This window comes from Urocitellus parryii, chromosome 11, assembly GCF_045843805.1.
Source record: "Urocitellus parryii isolate mUroPar1 chromosome 11, mUroPar1.hap1, whole genome shotgun sequence".
Taxonomy (NCBI): Eukaryota; Metazoa; Chordata; class Mammalia; order Rodentia; family Sciuridae; genus Urocitellus; species Urocitellus parryii.
This window is the reverse complement of record NC_135541.1, coordinates 111488219-111503371: the sequence shown is the minus strand read 5'-3', so window position 1 is coordinate 111503371 and position 15153 is coordinate 111488219. Positions and strand designations below refer to the sequence as shown.

General features: G+C 39.3%; 1 protein-coding gene across 3 annotated transcripts in view; it reads right to left on the bottom strand.

Annotated features, from left to right (window-relative positions):
• Positions 1-12950, bottom strand: part of Phgdh (phosphoglycerate dehydrogenase) — a 49136-nt gene extending 36186 nt beyond the window's left edge. The window contains exons 1-2 of one of the 3 annotated variants that reach the window (XM_026413705.2): positions 12849-12950; positions 9982-10081 (exon numbers count right to left, since the gene is read on the bottom strand). In XM_026413705.2, the coding sequence (XP_026269490.2) occupies positions 9982-10038 (57 nt within the window). In that variant the 5' untranslated portion in view covers positions 10039-10081; positions 12849-12950. Of the gene's footprint in view, positions 1-9981; positions 10082-12848 lie in introns of those variants that run through there. The other 2 variants (XM_077791234.1, XM_026413704.2) reach the window with 2 other exon arrangements.
• Positions 12951-15153: the final 2203 nt, after the last annotated feature.

Genomic DNA, 15153 nt, shown 5'->3' with positions numbered 1-15153 from the left:
CTGAGCAACCCAAGGACACAAGGATTTTTAAAACAATCCGACTTCAAACTGCTCACTGCTCGTGGCTAACTCCCTAATCCTGAGGGTTGCCCAGGAAGTAGCCAGGTAGAAAAGAAATGACACAAAGACTGGGAGATATGAGAAACTGCAAAACGCTCAGTTTCTCCACCATAGCTGTGGAGACCAGGAGATGAGGCTGTAGAGGACCTGGAGCTGTTCGTGAATAGCCTTTACCTGAAAAGGAGTTGAAATTTGGCTGTAAAGCTAGTATAGGCCTGGAGTGTGGTGGTGCACATCTGTAGTCCCAGATCCTTGGGAGGCCTAGGCAGGAGTTTAAGGTCAACCATTTTTTTTTTTTAAGTGGGGCAACATAGCAATGCCCCATTTCAAAAAAAAAGATGCACATATTTTATGGCTTGCTGGGATCTTGAGAGCATCTGAAGTTATTCTAATAATTTAAGTATACTTTAAGTACATAAATAGTGTTACATACTTAATGTACATAAATAGTGACATAAAGGCATTGAGTCTTTTTTTTTTAGGTCTAAATCACAAAGCATTTTAGGTCTAAATCACAAAGGGTCTTACCTTTCATGTTACCATGTTTAATTTTTTTTTTAATTTTAACTATATTTTTCCTTAATTTTTTTCTTTACCTAGAAATCAGTGGCATTCAGGAAAAATACTTGGCATACAGAGATTTCAGTTGAGTAGCTATAATATTCAAAGCCCCCAAACTAAGCCTCCTTTCCTAGTGATCTGTATGATTTTAAACTTAACCTCAATTAAACTGAGTGCCTCAGTTTCCACAGCTGTTGATACAGTGACACTCACTAGACAGGGCTTTTAATGATTAGCACTATGGAAATCCTGTGGAATTCCATTATGTGTGTTGAAGGGGCAGGTAACTGGCTACACAACAGGTTAGTTGTCTTAAATTTGGTCTTTATGCTGGAGCTATGAAGCCCAGAGCATTATTGAACCATGAACTGTTCACATATGTTTACGAGCTAGTATAATAGGTTAATAGGCGGAAAGAAGCTCTTTAACTGCTACTTAACTTGAGCATAATTTGAGATTAATGAGAATGAAGTGAAGTGAAAGTGAGCAATAAATTAACCGTAGTTTCTCCAGTGTCTGTGCATATCAGAAAACACCTTTCAAGAATAAAACCCAATTATTTATTCTTCAAATATAAATGAATGATATAGGAATACAGAATAATTTTTAGAAGTGATTTGATTAGATTTATGGGTTTAATTGAGCCCTGATATTGTTAATATAGAAAATATCTTCTAATGCTCCACTCCGCAGTCTACAATATCGGAAGAAATTTGATTTGGGTGCAATGGTACATGCCTGTAATCCCAGTGACTCAGGAGGTTGAGGCAGGAGGATTATCAATTCAAAGCTAGTCTCAGCAAATTAGTGAGGCCTTAAGCAACTTATAGAGACCCTATCTCAAAAATAAAAAATAAAAGGGCTGGGGATATAGCTCAGTGGTAAAAAGCCTGTGGGTTCAATCTTCAGTACCAAAAAAAAAAAAAAAAAAAAAAAGTTGTGGGGAGGGTGGGGAGTTAAGTGTACCTCTTTATAAATCAATGCTGGAGATTGGGAAATTTCTCCCTCTGTTACTGTCTCCATCTGTAAGACAGGAACTTTGGCCTCCATGGAAGTATTATGAAAATAAATAGTTCTGCCCTTTTCTCTAGACCCCTCATTCCCTCCCTCCCTCCCCTGGCCCCATCCCTTTGGGAAGAGAGACTCTTCTGATTAGTGAAGTTTGGGGAAAAGGTTCTAGTGCATACCCAGGCCAGCCCCTTCTTGGCTATCTGCTTTGGAGCTGGAAGCCTACCGATAATGTGCACTTTCCTGCTTTCTTGTGTAGTGAACCCTTCAGGTCAGGCCCTATCCCATGTCCCTGGGGTTTCAGGGGCTGCAGCTAGCCAGCTTCTCTGACGGTGGCTCTGAGGATAAGACCAACAGGGTTAGTGGGGGTGAGGACAGGAGCAGGAAACTCATTTTTCTACTTGGAATTCAGTTGTGATCTCCAGACTTGCATTACAAGAAATAAAGCAGATATTTTGAGGGATAGAAAGTGTATGGAACGTCTGGATTTGAATTCTGATTTCTCAAATTACTATCAAACATGACTTTGGGTAAATTGCTTCTCTAAGAGTTTTCTTCTCTAAAATGAAATTAATAGTATGATAAAGTGAATTAATAGTATGATAGTTGTTTATTTCATAAGGTAATTGTAAAGATTAGATAAAGTAAAGCTTACAAAAGATTATATTTCTGAATGGGCAAGGTGGCACATGTCTGTAATCCCAGGGACTCAGGAGGCTGAGACAGGAGGATCTCACGTTTGAGGACAGGCTCAGCAACTTAAAAAGACACTGAATAGCTGGGCACGGTGGCTCACAGGGTCTTGTACGGCGGAGGCACATAAGGATTGAAAGTTCGAAGCCAGCCTCAGCTTAACAAGGCCTTAAGCAATTTAGCAAGACCCTGTTTCAAAAAATAAAAAGGGATGAGGATGTGGTTCAGTGGTTCAGCAACCCTGGGTTTGAGCCCTGGTACCCCCCACCCCCGAGCCAAAAAAAGAAAAGGAAGAAAGAAAGAAAGGCCCTAAGCAACTTAGAACCTGTCTCAAATAAAAACAAACAAACAAAAGGGCTATGGGTGTAGCTCAGTGGTGAAGTGCCCCTGAGTTAAATTTCCAGTTGAGGGGGCACGATTAGAATCAGTACTGCTTGATTGTCACTCACTCATTCATTCAATCAATCAATCAGTGTCTATTACTGACACCCTCTCATGAGCCAGGCACTCCTAACGGTGCTGAAAATGACGTTCTGAGAAAAATCTCTGTTCTTATGGAGCTTGTATTCTGATGGGACAAAAAAAAAATAAGCAAAATAATTGAACATGATAATCTCAGGACTTGATAAAAAAAGATGAAGAATATAAAACAGGACAATGTGCTAGATCCAGTGGAACCCACCCATAATCCTAGCGATTTTCGAGGCTGAGACCAGCTGGGGTAACTCAGCAAGACCCTTTCTCAAGCCTGGTCACAACGCTATTCAGGCCTTGGTTTAGTTCAGTGTACAGAATGGTTTTTAGCATGTGCGAGGACCTAGGTTTGGTCCCTGGCACCATAAAATATATATATATATATATATATATATATATATATATATATTTAATAAAATAGTTCAAAGAAAAAAAGGAATGTATTGACTTAGATGTCTGAGGAGATCTAATGTAGACTGAAGTATCCTCTGGTGTCCCTGGGTAATCTGTATCTCTATTTTCCTTGGGGTTTGATTCATTTCCATAAAGGCAAAATGAGGAAAGAATGTTGCACGTTAGCAAAGAATATAAGAGTCAACTGTATATACTATCAGTTTAGCAATCCTAGAAGTTTGCATTAGATTTTTTCTTTCTTTCTTCTTTTTTTTAATGGTGCTGGGAATTGAACCCTGGGTCTCCTGCCAGCTAGGCAAGTGTGGTTAGTTATAAGAAGGGGACTAGTATTATCCCTTTTCTTAAAAAGAGGGTTTCAGCCTGGGTGTAGTGGTGCATGCCTGTAATTCCAGCCACTCAAGAGACTTAGGCCACAAGTTCAAAGGCCAGATTCAACAACTGAGGGTGTCACTACACCCTCAGAACCTTAGAAAGATCTTGTCTCAAAATGAAAAATCCAAAGAACTAGGGATGTAGCTTATGTGTACATTAGCTTAGTGGTAGAGGACCCTGGATTCAATCACAAGTACCAAGGGTTGGGGGAAAAAAAAAAGATGGCTCTGTTAACATACACACATGCAACTCCTCTTTACAGAGTTGTTTTTAATTATCCTTATGGTGATGATGATGACAATAATGATAGTAATTAGCAGGGAGGTGGATTCTTCTGGTTGACATAGGAAGTCACTTAGTAATGAAAAGGCAACTGTGACAGAAAACCTAGAACCAATCAATGAATAATGAATGAACTACCTGAGAAAGTCACCACCCCGGGAGAGAAAGTGAGTGAATACCTGAAAAGAGAGTTTTGGGAAATACCAATTGAAATTAAGGTAAGAAGAATACTGTTTCATCAAAATGCACCTGATGGTTAAAAAAGAAAAAAGTGGGCTGGGTACGTAGCTCAGTGGTGAAGTACTGTCAAACATGTGCCGGCGGGGCGGGGGGGGGGGGCGGGGGGGGTGGCCCTGGGTTCAATCCTCAGCACTCCAAAAAAAGAAAAAAAAAGAAAAGAAAAATCCTGTAACATAATCAATTATATTATTTCTTTTCTGCAGAAAAAATTCATGAATAGAGCTTGTCTGCATGTTCAAAAAGATGAGCTAAGGTGGGTCTTGCTTTTACACAGTAATACTCCAAGAGAAAGAGGGAAAGACTGTACATGTGACAGGTGTGTCATGGGCATTAGTGAGGCTGCTTTGATATGGTACAGGGACAATTCATTACATTGTATCATAGTCCATATACAAACATCTCTTCTAATTGTATACCTGGATTTCTTTACCATTGTTCTGAGTAAGTAATTTATTTTCCAGATACCCTGATGCCGGTAAGAAGCTACCAATTGGTCCTGTTTTCTATAGGTTGACAGCTCTGTCAATCATGCTCAGACACCTCCATCAGGAAAATGAATAAGGAAAACAGGTATTTTATTTCATTGATTTACTTATTTTGGTGCTGGAGATTGAACACAGGAGCACCCAACCACTGAGCCACAACCCCAGCCCTAGTTTGTATTTTATTTAGAGACAGGGTCTCACTGAGTTGCTCAGTGCCTCACTTTTGCTGAGGCTGGTTTTGAACTCGAAATCCTCCTGTTTCAGCCTCCCGAGCTGCTGTGATTACAGGCATGTACCACTGCGCCCGGTGGAACAAGTATTTTAGTTACTAGACAAACAATCCCTGGCATTCTGGTTTGCTCACTGATTTTTTTATTAATTAGGATCTTGATGGTCTCTGAAACTCTGATTAATAGTAGGGCTCTTATAAAATCACATTTTTTCCTTGGGAGCCTCCTGCCCAACCTCTTGAGTAGCTGGAATTACAGGTGTATGCCTCCAGGCCTGTTTATAACTTCTTTAAGTGTCTAGTTAAATTTCTAATAGTGCTGTCTTTTGAGACTTCCAAAATGAAATCTAAGGTCCTCCAATTTATTTTATTATTATTATTAGTTTATTTTTGCAATGCTGAAGATTGAACCCAGGAATGCTCTACCCCTGAGCTATATCCCCAGCTCTTTACTATCTTTCTTTCTTTTTCTTTTTCTTTTTTTTTTCAGGCCAGGATGGCCTTGAGTTATGATCCTCCAGAGATGCAGGGATTACGGGAGTACACCACCATACTTGGTTTAAATTTATTTATTTATTTATCTATTTATTTATTTATTTATCTATCTACCTATCTATCTATCTATCTGCCTATTTGGGCCTTGTGCAAGCTAAACAAATGTTCTACCACTGGGCTACAACCCTAACTATTAACAATCACATTTTAAATGTATTGACTAGAGGTTAGAGCCAGAGTTTTTTTTGCTACCTTGCAAGTTTACTAATCAGAGAACTTCCCTCAGATATCTCAAGTCTTTAATTTCAACTACCTGTGTCTTGAAACTCTATAAGAACCTGAAAAGCTACAAGCTCTCTCACCTTCTAAGCTTGCACATAATTTAAATGATTCATGCACCTCCTGAAGCCAATTCATGACCCTTTTAGGATCCCAAGAACCTTTTTATGAAAACCTGCATTTTACATGGATTAGGCATGGTGATAAAATACAAACTAGCTATAATAACAATACAAATATTTGCTGATCAATTTTAAGTGCTAGGTGAGTATAACTCAACAGATCTGTACAATAGTTCTATGGGATAAGTAGCATAATTGTTCTCATTTCATTGATGGTAAATCTGAGATGCATTGTTGTATTTATTCCTACTTTGTAATTTAGAAAAGTAAAATGATTTACTGAAGGTTATATGGCAATAAGTGGATAAATTTGAGTTCATAGCCCCTTTTGTTTCTTTCTCTTTCTCTGTCCTGGGGGTGTCAGGGGAGGGGATTGTAACCAGGGCCTTAGCACATGCTAAGCAAGTACTCTGCCACTGAGCTACATCCCCAGCACTTTTTACCTTATCTTGAGACAGGATCTTGCTGAGGTTTCCAGGAGGGCCTTGAACTGAAACAGCTCCTGAATGTTGTCATGCTAAGAAAAAAATTACCCCCTCGCCTGCATGGTACCAAGAAAGCTGAAACCGCCATGTTCTCTGCCCGCATAGCCTAAGTAAATCTACATATTTCTATTACCTGGCTTTTGTTTCTGGAAATTGTAACCACTTCTGTAGGATTAGCAGAGAAGTAATGTAGCTGCTTCTCCCCAGTTTGGCCAAACTTCATGAAATTCATTTTCCCTTTTAATGTTGTTTGCTTATTTCCAATGTGGATGGACAGCTGAATTTAACCAGCTGGAATCCAAACAGGGTCCTTGACTTGGCTGGAGTAACAGAATTTGTGATCCTCGTGCCTCCACCTCTTAAATAGCTGGGATTACATGTGTGTGCCTCCAGGCCTGGTTTATGGATTCTTTAAATGTCTAATTAAACTTCTCATGTGCTGTCTTTTGTACTTTTCAAAATGAAAGTGAAATTTAAGGTCCTCCAATTTATTTTCTTCTCATTTTTATTTTATCTATCTCTATTTATTCTTGCAGTACTGGAGATTGAACCCGGGTGTGTGCTCTGTCCTATAGCCTCAGCTCTTTTTATTGTTTATTTATTTTGAGTGATGGGGAGATTGAACCTAAAGATGCTCTACTACTGAGCTATACCCCTAGTTCTTTTTATTTTTTATTTTGAGACAGGGTCTCCTGAAATTGCGTAGGCTGGCCTTCAATTTGTAATCCTCCTGCCTCAGCCTCCTGAGTCTCTGGGATTATAGGCATGTGCCACCATGAGAAGTTTAAGGTCCTTCAATTCCTTAATTCATTATATTCAATTCAGAAACAATGCAAAAGGCTTGGGTGTTACAATAACTATTAGGGATGATAAAGGAATTTGGGGCTACAGAGAAATAAAAACATATAAGTCTCAAAAGAAAAGCACCCATAAACCATTGGGATACAGGAAATACCCATGAACCCTTGGAATGCAAAACAAGCAATTTCTAAGCAACCCAGCCTGCACCCTGGGGCCCCTTTAGGCCCGCAAAAAGTAACACCATAAGAGTGATTAATTTGTACAGCAGCAATAGGAAACTAATATACTTGGAAACCAGGAAAAATTAAAAGAACCAATTTTATCAAGGAGAGAGAGATTAAGTAGCAGTGAAATAAAAAGCAAGTTTAGATGGTAGGTAGGCTAGAGGGAGCATTAATGGACCCCTTCCCTATTGCTTCTAATTAACCAGGAAATTTACTTTAAAACACCAACAGGGCTGGGTTGTAGCTCAGTGGAAGAGCATATGCTAGCATAGTCCTGGATTTGATCCTAGGCACTGAAAAAATAGCAATAACAAAAACCCAGTAGTTCCCACTAACCCTGAAGGTGAGATAGGCTGAATGGGACCTAGAGAACTTGTCTCACCTCTGGTCCCCAATCCTCAAGCATCTGTTTCCTGCAGTGAGTGATTAAGGATATCTGGGGCCAGAGAGAAGGACATAGGAAGTGCTGTCCATCCCCCAAACAGTCCAAAGGGCTGGATTTTGAGTCTGTGGAATGTGGCACTGCAGGCAAAATCTGGAGGAGGTATTTAAGGGAGGTGACCCTAGGTCACAGGGAATGCCACTTTAGTGCTCTTGGGTGGCAGAGGGAGAAAGGAGAGGGGATGCACTCATTCATTTCCCACTCCTCATTCAGTCTTTCCCCAAACCTGACGTAACTGATACTGAGACAAGTTGGGGATGGTACTGAGGTCCTTGCATTCACGGAATTTACTTCTAGTGGAGGTAACAAGCATCAAGTAATCCCACAAATAAGGGAATAATTATAACCTAGCGTAAGCAGACTGTAGAACTGGTTCTTTGAGAGTCTTTAACAAAAGAACTTAATCAAGACTTGTGGGGCGAGGAGGAAAGGGAGTAGGAAGGTTTCTTTGAGAGAGAGAAGCTCCATATGAAACCTCAAGATGGCATAGAGGTTAACTTGGCCCTTTGATCCTTTCAGGGGAAGAGAGAGAAAGAAGAAAGAATGTTCCAAGCAGAGGAAGCAGTGAGTGCAGATCCTTTGATGTGGAGATGGGGAGTGAGCATGTTCATGAAACTTGAAGAAGTCCAGAGATCAGGGCATATGCAAAACATCATTCTAGAGCCTCCAGGACTACTGGCTGCATCATGGCAGAGATTATTGTACCATCACAAGAGCATCCATAGAACAGCAGAAGAGAGGCTAATTCTCACAGCAAGTGGGTCAGGAACCAGTCAGTGTCCATTCCCTCTCTGCCATGATGCTCTGCCTTACCACAGGCCCATAGCAATGAAGTCAGCTGACTCTGGACTGAAACTTCCAAAACCATGAATCCAAATAAATCTTTCCTCCTTCTACATTGTTTTTCTCAGGCATTTGTCACAGTGACAAAAAGCTAACACAACCAGCAAATTTAGATGTGCACCGTTGAGGTCAAGTGAGAACCTGGAAGTGCATCCAAATGAAAAGGGCTTCTGCGGTTTGAGGTGTGGTTCTCTGTCACACATCGATGATTCAGCCCGTGTCACAATGCCTAGAGAAGGCATAGTCCCATCACTTCATGCCACTGGGGTCTTGGGCTGCAATGGATTGGAACGGGACCCTGGCCCTGCCACTTCCTTCATGATTGCTATATACATACAAAGTGGAATTTTTTTAAAAAAGAGCATCTCTAGGAAGACACAAGACAGAAAGTTTCTTCCCATTTTATTTACAGTCATTTCCCAAAATGAAGTTATCTGTGGAGAACAGAGTTACTTTCCTGCAAAAGCCTTAAAAAATTAGCATTCCCCTCCCCAACCCACAAACCATGGCTCTAAGATCAGGCTTCCTCAACAAATGTCAAGCCCAAAAGTTCATACTACCAGTGGATTTCAGAGTATGAATGTACAGAACTGAGATGAATCTCATTTTACTCAATTTGCATTCACTAGACTGGAGACCTTCATCTTTCGTCTTTCCATGTTCTTCCAACTTTACTTAGACAGCAAAACCTTATCCATCTTCCTAACCCTGGAATCACTGTTCTGTTTTTTCTTAGTTTATCTTCTCATACTTTTAGGCCCGGGTTGCCTTCTGTTCAAGCCCTCCTGTCCTCCAAGAGGCAATATATCCTTTTCTACCTGGACTTCAGGTATCATTTCCTGACTTCTGATAGAAACATTGCATGTTAGGGTGATCTGAAATAATTGCTTGAGCTCAGGTTTATGCTCCTACCTGGAATATCCAAAACAAGGGACAAACCACATATAACAATGGTTTTCAAGACACTAATCATCAGGTAACAAAAGAGTGATCTCTGAGAGACAACACCAGATAGAACAAGGTACATGGAAGCAGTTTGCCAGCAATAGTGCCCAGTGAGTGCTGCCATCATTATTATTATCATTGCATTTGTTTTGTGTCTGGCTCATAAGCAGCGTTTCCAATCCACTTGGATCATCAACAAACTATTACAGATAAATCTGTCCATACCATGTAGTGAGGCAGGAAATTCAACTGCGAGAGCAGAAACACTGGTCTGTGAACAGCTCTACAACAGAATGCTGTGAATAGTCATGAGACTGGTGTAGAGCAAATGCAGAGAGCCACACGGAAAAATTGCAAATTGGAATGTTACCCAATCCCCGGAGGGTCAACAGGAGTCTACCAATCATTACCAGAGAGTGGAAAAACTGGCTTGTTGAAATTTGGGAATATTAATAATGCTCTGTTTCCCCAGTGATCCTTTCCCTTGGGGGAACTAGGAGAGCTTGGCAAGCAGCCTCATTACTCACAACCGTGCTTCTGCTGGGGTTGACAAGATTTGGAGGCATCGTTAAACACACCATCATACAGCAGTAGAATCAAAGGTGTGGACAGTCTTCCCCAGGCCACCTTAAAAACAGGGTCTGTTTAATAGTTAAGAAATGTATAGAAAGTCTCTGTATCCCTGGCTCATAGCAAATGCTCCATAAATTCTGGCCTCAGCTATTATAGCCCAGGGTCTGATTATAGTTAGTACACCATGATTTTTTTATAGTGGAAGGGATTTAGAAATAGATCTATCATGTCCCTGGGTTAGGCTTTCTACAATTATATGTTCCTTTGAGGCTCCCACAGCAGATTCTGCTAGCTCATTATCAATCCTGTTCTTTTCCAGGGCACTCTGCCCTGCCTTTCCCAGGCTTCTTTGAAGTTAGACGCTGTCACATGACTGAATTCCAGCCAACACACTGTAAGCAGAATTGATGAGAGCCAATTCTAGCTCTGAATCTTAAAATCCCCTTCACAGTTTCCATCTTCCATAATGATACAATGAGATCCTATAGGACCAACTCTTTCAACTATTCAAGCTGGACACAGGACTGGGGATGTAGTTCAGTGGTAGAGTGCTCGCCTACCAAGCACAAGGACTCTAGTACTAAAAAAAAAAAGCTGGACATAATACAAAGAAGCAACAACCTAAATGTATTAGAAAACACTGGATAGTGAGGAGTATACTCTTTGCTTGTATCCACAATATGTAAAAAAAGTAAAGAACTCTTACAAATAAAATATGACAAACAACCACATTTTTAAAAATGGGCAAATGGTTTGAACAAGCACTTCACAACACACACACACACGTACACACATATATAACCAATAAACACAAAAGAAGTTCACTAGTCATTGTGATCATGCAAGTGAAAAAGAATAATTTACTATGAATCCACTAAAATGGCTAAATTTTTTGCATGATTATACAATTTTATTGAGAGTTTTCTAGGTGCCAAATATTTACTTTTTAAGGTCTTAAAATATCAAGTCTTTTTTGGGGGGGAGGAAGGGATATTGGGGATTAAGTGCTTTAACCATGAGATATATCCCAGCTACCCTCCTTTTTTGTGACAGGGTCTCGCATCTCACTAAGTTGCCCAGGCTGGCCTTGAACTTGTGATCCTCCTGCCTCAGCTTCCCAAGTTCAGAGATTACAGGTGTGCCACCATGCTCAGCATTACAAGGGCAATTCTTTTTTTTTTTAATTTTTTTTATTGGTTGTTCAAAACATTACAAAGCTCTTGACAAATCATATTTCATACATTAGATTCAAGTGGGTTATGAACTCCCATTTTTACCCTGTGTTTATCCATGTTTTATAGCTAAGGAAACTGGGACATAAATGTTACACAGCTGGTTCCATATTAGGTGTTTTTGTTAAGAACAGTGCAATAAGTAAATGATAATGATCAACACAAGGTATTTTAAATATTTCAGAGAAGAGATAGATAATCCAGCCCAGGAATGAAGGGGAAGATGAAATGATTCCTTAATTGGGTCACAGAGAACAGGCAGAGGAATTAGCCAGATAAACGAACAAGGAAACAAATTCTAGGAATAGTGGAGGATGCAAATAGCATAGGAATGGAACACATTATGGATGATCAGGAATCTGCAAGCATTTGGTGTTTTTATAGCATACAGTATGATACAGGTTGTGGAGATTTTTAGACAAGTTTCAGATTTAATTTTAAACATGTAGAGATGTAAATATTCAATCAATATTTGTTGTTTTTTTTGCATGTGTGTGTGTGTGTGTGTGCGCACATGTGTGCGCACACCTGTGTGCCAGGGATTGAACCCAGAGGGGCTTAATCACTAAGCCACATCCCTAGCCATTTTTTTAAGGTATTGGGGATTGAGTGCTTTAACCATGAGCTACATCCCCAGATACCTCCTTTCTTTTTTAAGACAGGGTCTTGCTATGTTGCTGAGGCTGGCCTCAAATTTGTAATCCTCTCGCCTCAGACTCCTGGGATTACAGGCATGCACCACCATGCCTGGCTCTTCAACCAATATTTGCTAAGTGCCCAGTATATATTTGCCAGAAAGAAACTCAAGAAGAATAAGACATGGCTTCATGCTGAGTGAGGTGGCACATGCTTGTAATCCTAGCTACTTGGGAGACTGAGGCAGGAGGATTGCAAGTTCAAGGCTATCCTTGGCGACTTGGTGAAACTATGTCTCAAAATAAAAATAAGAAAATGGCTGGAGGTGTAGCTTAGTGATAGAACACTAATGGGTTCAATCGCCAGTACTACAGAAAACACAAACAAAGACAAAACATGACTCCATCCCAGAAATCTAGTCAATCAATATATACGGACCCTAGAAATATCTGTTTTTACAAAACAATATAAAATGGTGAAGATTAACAACACGGACAATCCCATGGATTAGTGAGAATGCAGAATGACCGGAACTCTCAGATATTGCTGGTAACAATGCCAGATATAGTACAGCAGTTTTGGTAAACAGTATGGCAATATCTTATCAAGGTAAATATCCACTTGCCATGTGACATCGTGATCCTTCTTCTAGATATTTACCCAGGAGAAATTAAAGTATAAGTACATAAATTCTATCAGCATTATTCATAACATCTAAAACCATTGGTGAATGATGTTATGAATATTTATTGTATATAGTAACCATACAATGGTTACTATATACAATAAATACTACACAGCAATAAAAAGCAATGGATGATGCAAATACTAGATTACTACTACTACTACTATTACTTCAATTATCACATGAATTTTGCTAAGTAAAGGAGGCATCACAAAAATAATATATATTATATACCATTTGTATGAAATTTGAGAACTAACAAACTTACCTATATCCACAGAAAGTTGTCAGGAGGTAGGAGTTGCAAAAGGGGATCAGACATAAAAAGGCATTAGGAACTTTTCAGGGTGTTGGAAAGTCTATATTTTGATTTTCATGGTGGTTATACAACTATACACACTTATAAATAGATCATCAAATTGCACCATTAAAATGGGTCATTTTTATTTTAAGAAACTCTCACATGAACTTCTCTTTCCTACTTATCTGCCAGCTGATGATGGTGCCCAGAGAGACCTTGGAAACCATGCAGTGAGATGGTGAAAGCCCTATCACTAGGGTCTCTTATGAATATGTGAGGCAGAGTTCTCTATCCCTGACATTGCTGATAAAGAACCTCATACTGGACTGTTAAATGACTGAGAAATAAATAGTTTTAATGTCATGCTCCTGAAATTTGAAAAATCATAGAACAAGGATTTCCTTAACTAATATACACATCTCCCAAGTAAAACACACAATTATGACCATTTAAATTGTCTCTGCTCAGTTCATCTCATTTAACTATAGAAAGATCACTGATAGTCAGGCAAAGTGGTTCATGCCTGTCATCTCAGCAACTTGGGAGGCTAAGGCAGAAGGACTGCAAATTTGAGGCCAGCTTCAGCAAATGAGCAAGGCCCTAAGCCACTTAACAAGACCCTGTCTCAAAATGAAAAATAAAAATGAAATAAAAATATAAAGGACTGGGAATATAGCTCAGATATAGTTCAGTGATAAAGTGCTCCTGGGCTCTAGTCCCAGTACCAAGAAATAAAGAAAGAAAAAAAGAAAAAGAAAAATTATTGAGGGGCTGGGGCTGTGGCTCAGTGGTAGAGCGCTTGCCTGGAATGTGTGAGGAACTGGTTAGATCCTCAGCACCACATAAAAAATAAATTAATAAACAAAGATATTGTGTGGCCCTCTACAACTAAAAAATATTTAAAAAAGAAAAATCATTGATAACCTAAATTTCCAAATAAGAGAACAATTAGATAAATTATAGCAAATCCATTATATATAATATTTGTAATATAACCTCTTACATAATAATTATGAGAACTAAGTAGTAAGCTGGAAATATACACAAAGTAACTATATAATGAGAAAGATGAAACCAAGAATTCTATCTATGCTATTGTATTAGGAGGCCAGTCACCTTAAATTGTGTTTGTTCAAGGCTTTTTGCATATTTAGGTCTGGCATGTGTTTGTTTGCATTTGGGACAGAGGAACTTTTTGAATAAAACTTCATCATAAAGAGAAGAGAATCAAATATAAAAGTACAGTTCAGGAACTGTCAGCAAATAAGAAAAACGTAATCCTAAGAAGACTGTTGAGCTTTTAGTTTTCCCTTTCCCAAACTATGGACTCAGAGATGCTCAAGAGACTATGGATTGCAAGAAAGAGCCAGTAAAAAAAAACACAAGGAAAGTTTCACTAAAATCCTCACATTTTCACTGCCTGATAACCAGTGTCCCCGAATCCAGCTCAGTGGATTTGTAGATGGAGTGCAAAAAAGAAACCAAGGAGCTGGCCCAACCTTCTCAAGCTGATGGAAGAGAATGGAACAGCGCATTCCACTAGGAGGAGGAGTTGGACAGTTTCTGATGCTTCTGAAGCTTCTTAGGAAGCACCAATAAGAGCAGATGTTTGAAGAGAGACGCTAAAGAGGAGAGGAAAACTGAAGGTGACACATGATAGCCGGAGGATTCGTTCCTGAGAATTCAAGAACTCGTTAGGAGGGACTTGAAGAGGACTGGAATTTTGGCAGAACTACTAGAGGCAGAAGTACAGAAATATTGCCTGGTCACTGTAGCATGACCTGATGACCACCTTGGCTGGTCTCGCCCTTAGACACATAAGATTTGTCTCTGTGAGTTTGGGGTGGGGGGAAATGGAAAAACATTTGAATAAAATGTAAACGGAACGTATAAAAATTAAAACATGTAAGATGGCAGAATTGTAGATGATTATTTTCTTTTGATTTCTGTCTGCCATTGTTGTTTTTATAGACCCTAATATGATACACTATTTAATCCATCAATTATTTGTCCTAAGTTTTCTGAACATTTTGTTCTTTCTGTTCTTTTAGCGTAGGCATTACAATAAGATATTTTGTTCTCTCTTGACCAAGGGAAATCTAGGATAAAGGATATCTGGGGATTTAAAAAAAAAAAAAAAACAACTTTTATTTTCTCAAATTTTTCATTTTATGCATCCTCTCAATGGTAAGTTCGTCATTTTTCATGTATTTGACCATGACCCTTGGTGTAAAAGGAAATCTGAGGCAGCAAATAAAGGGAACTCTCTGTG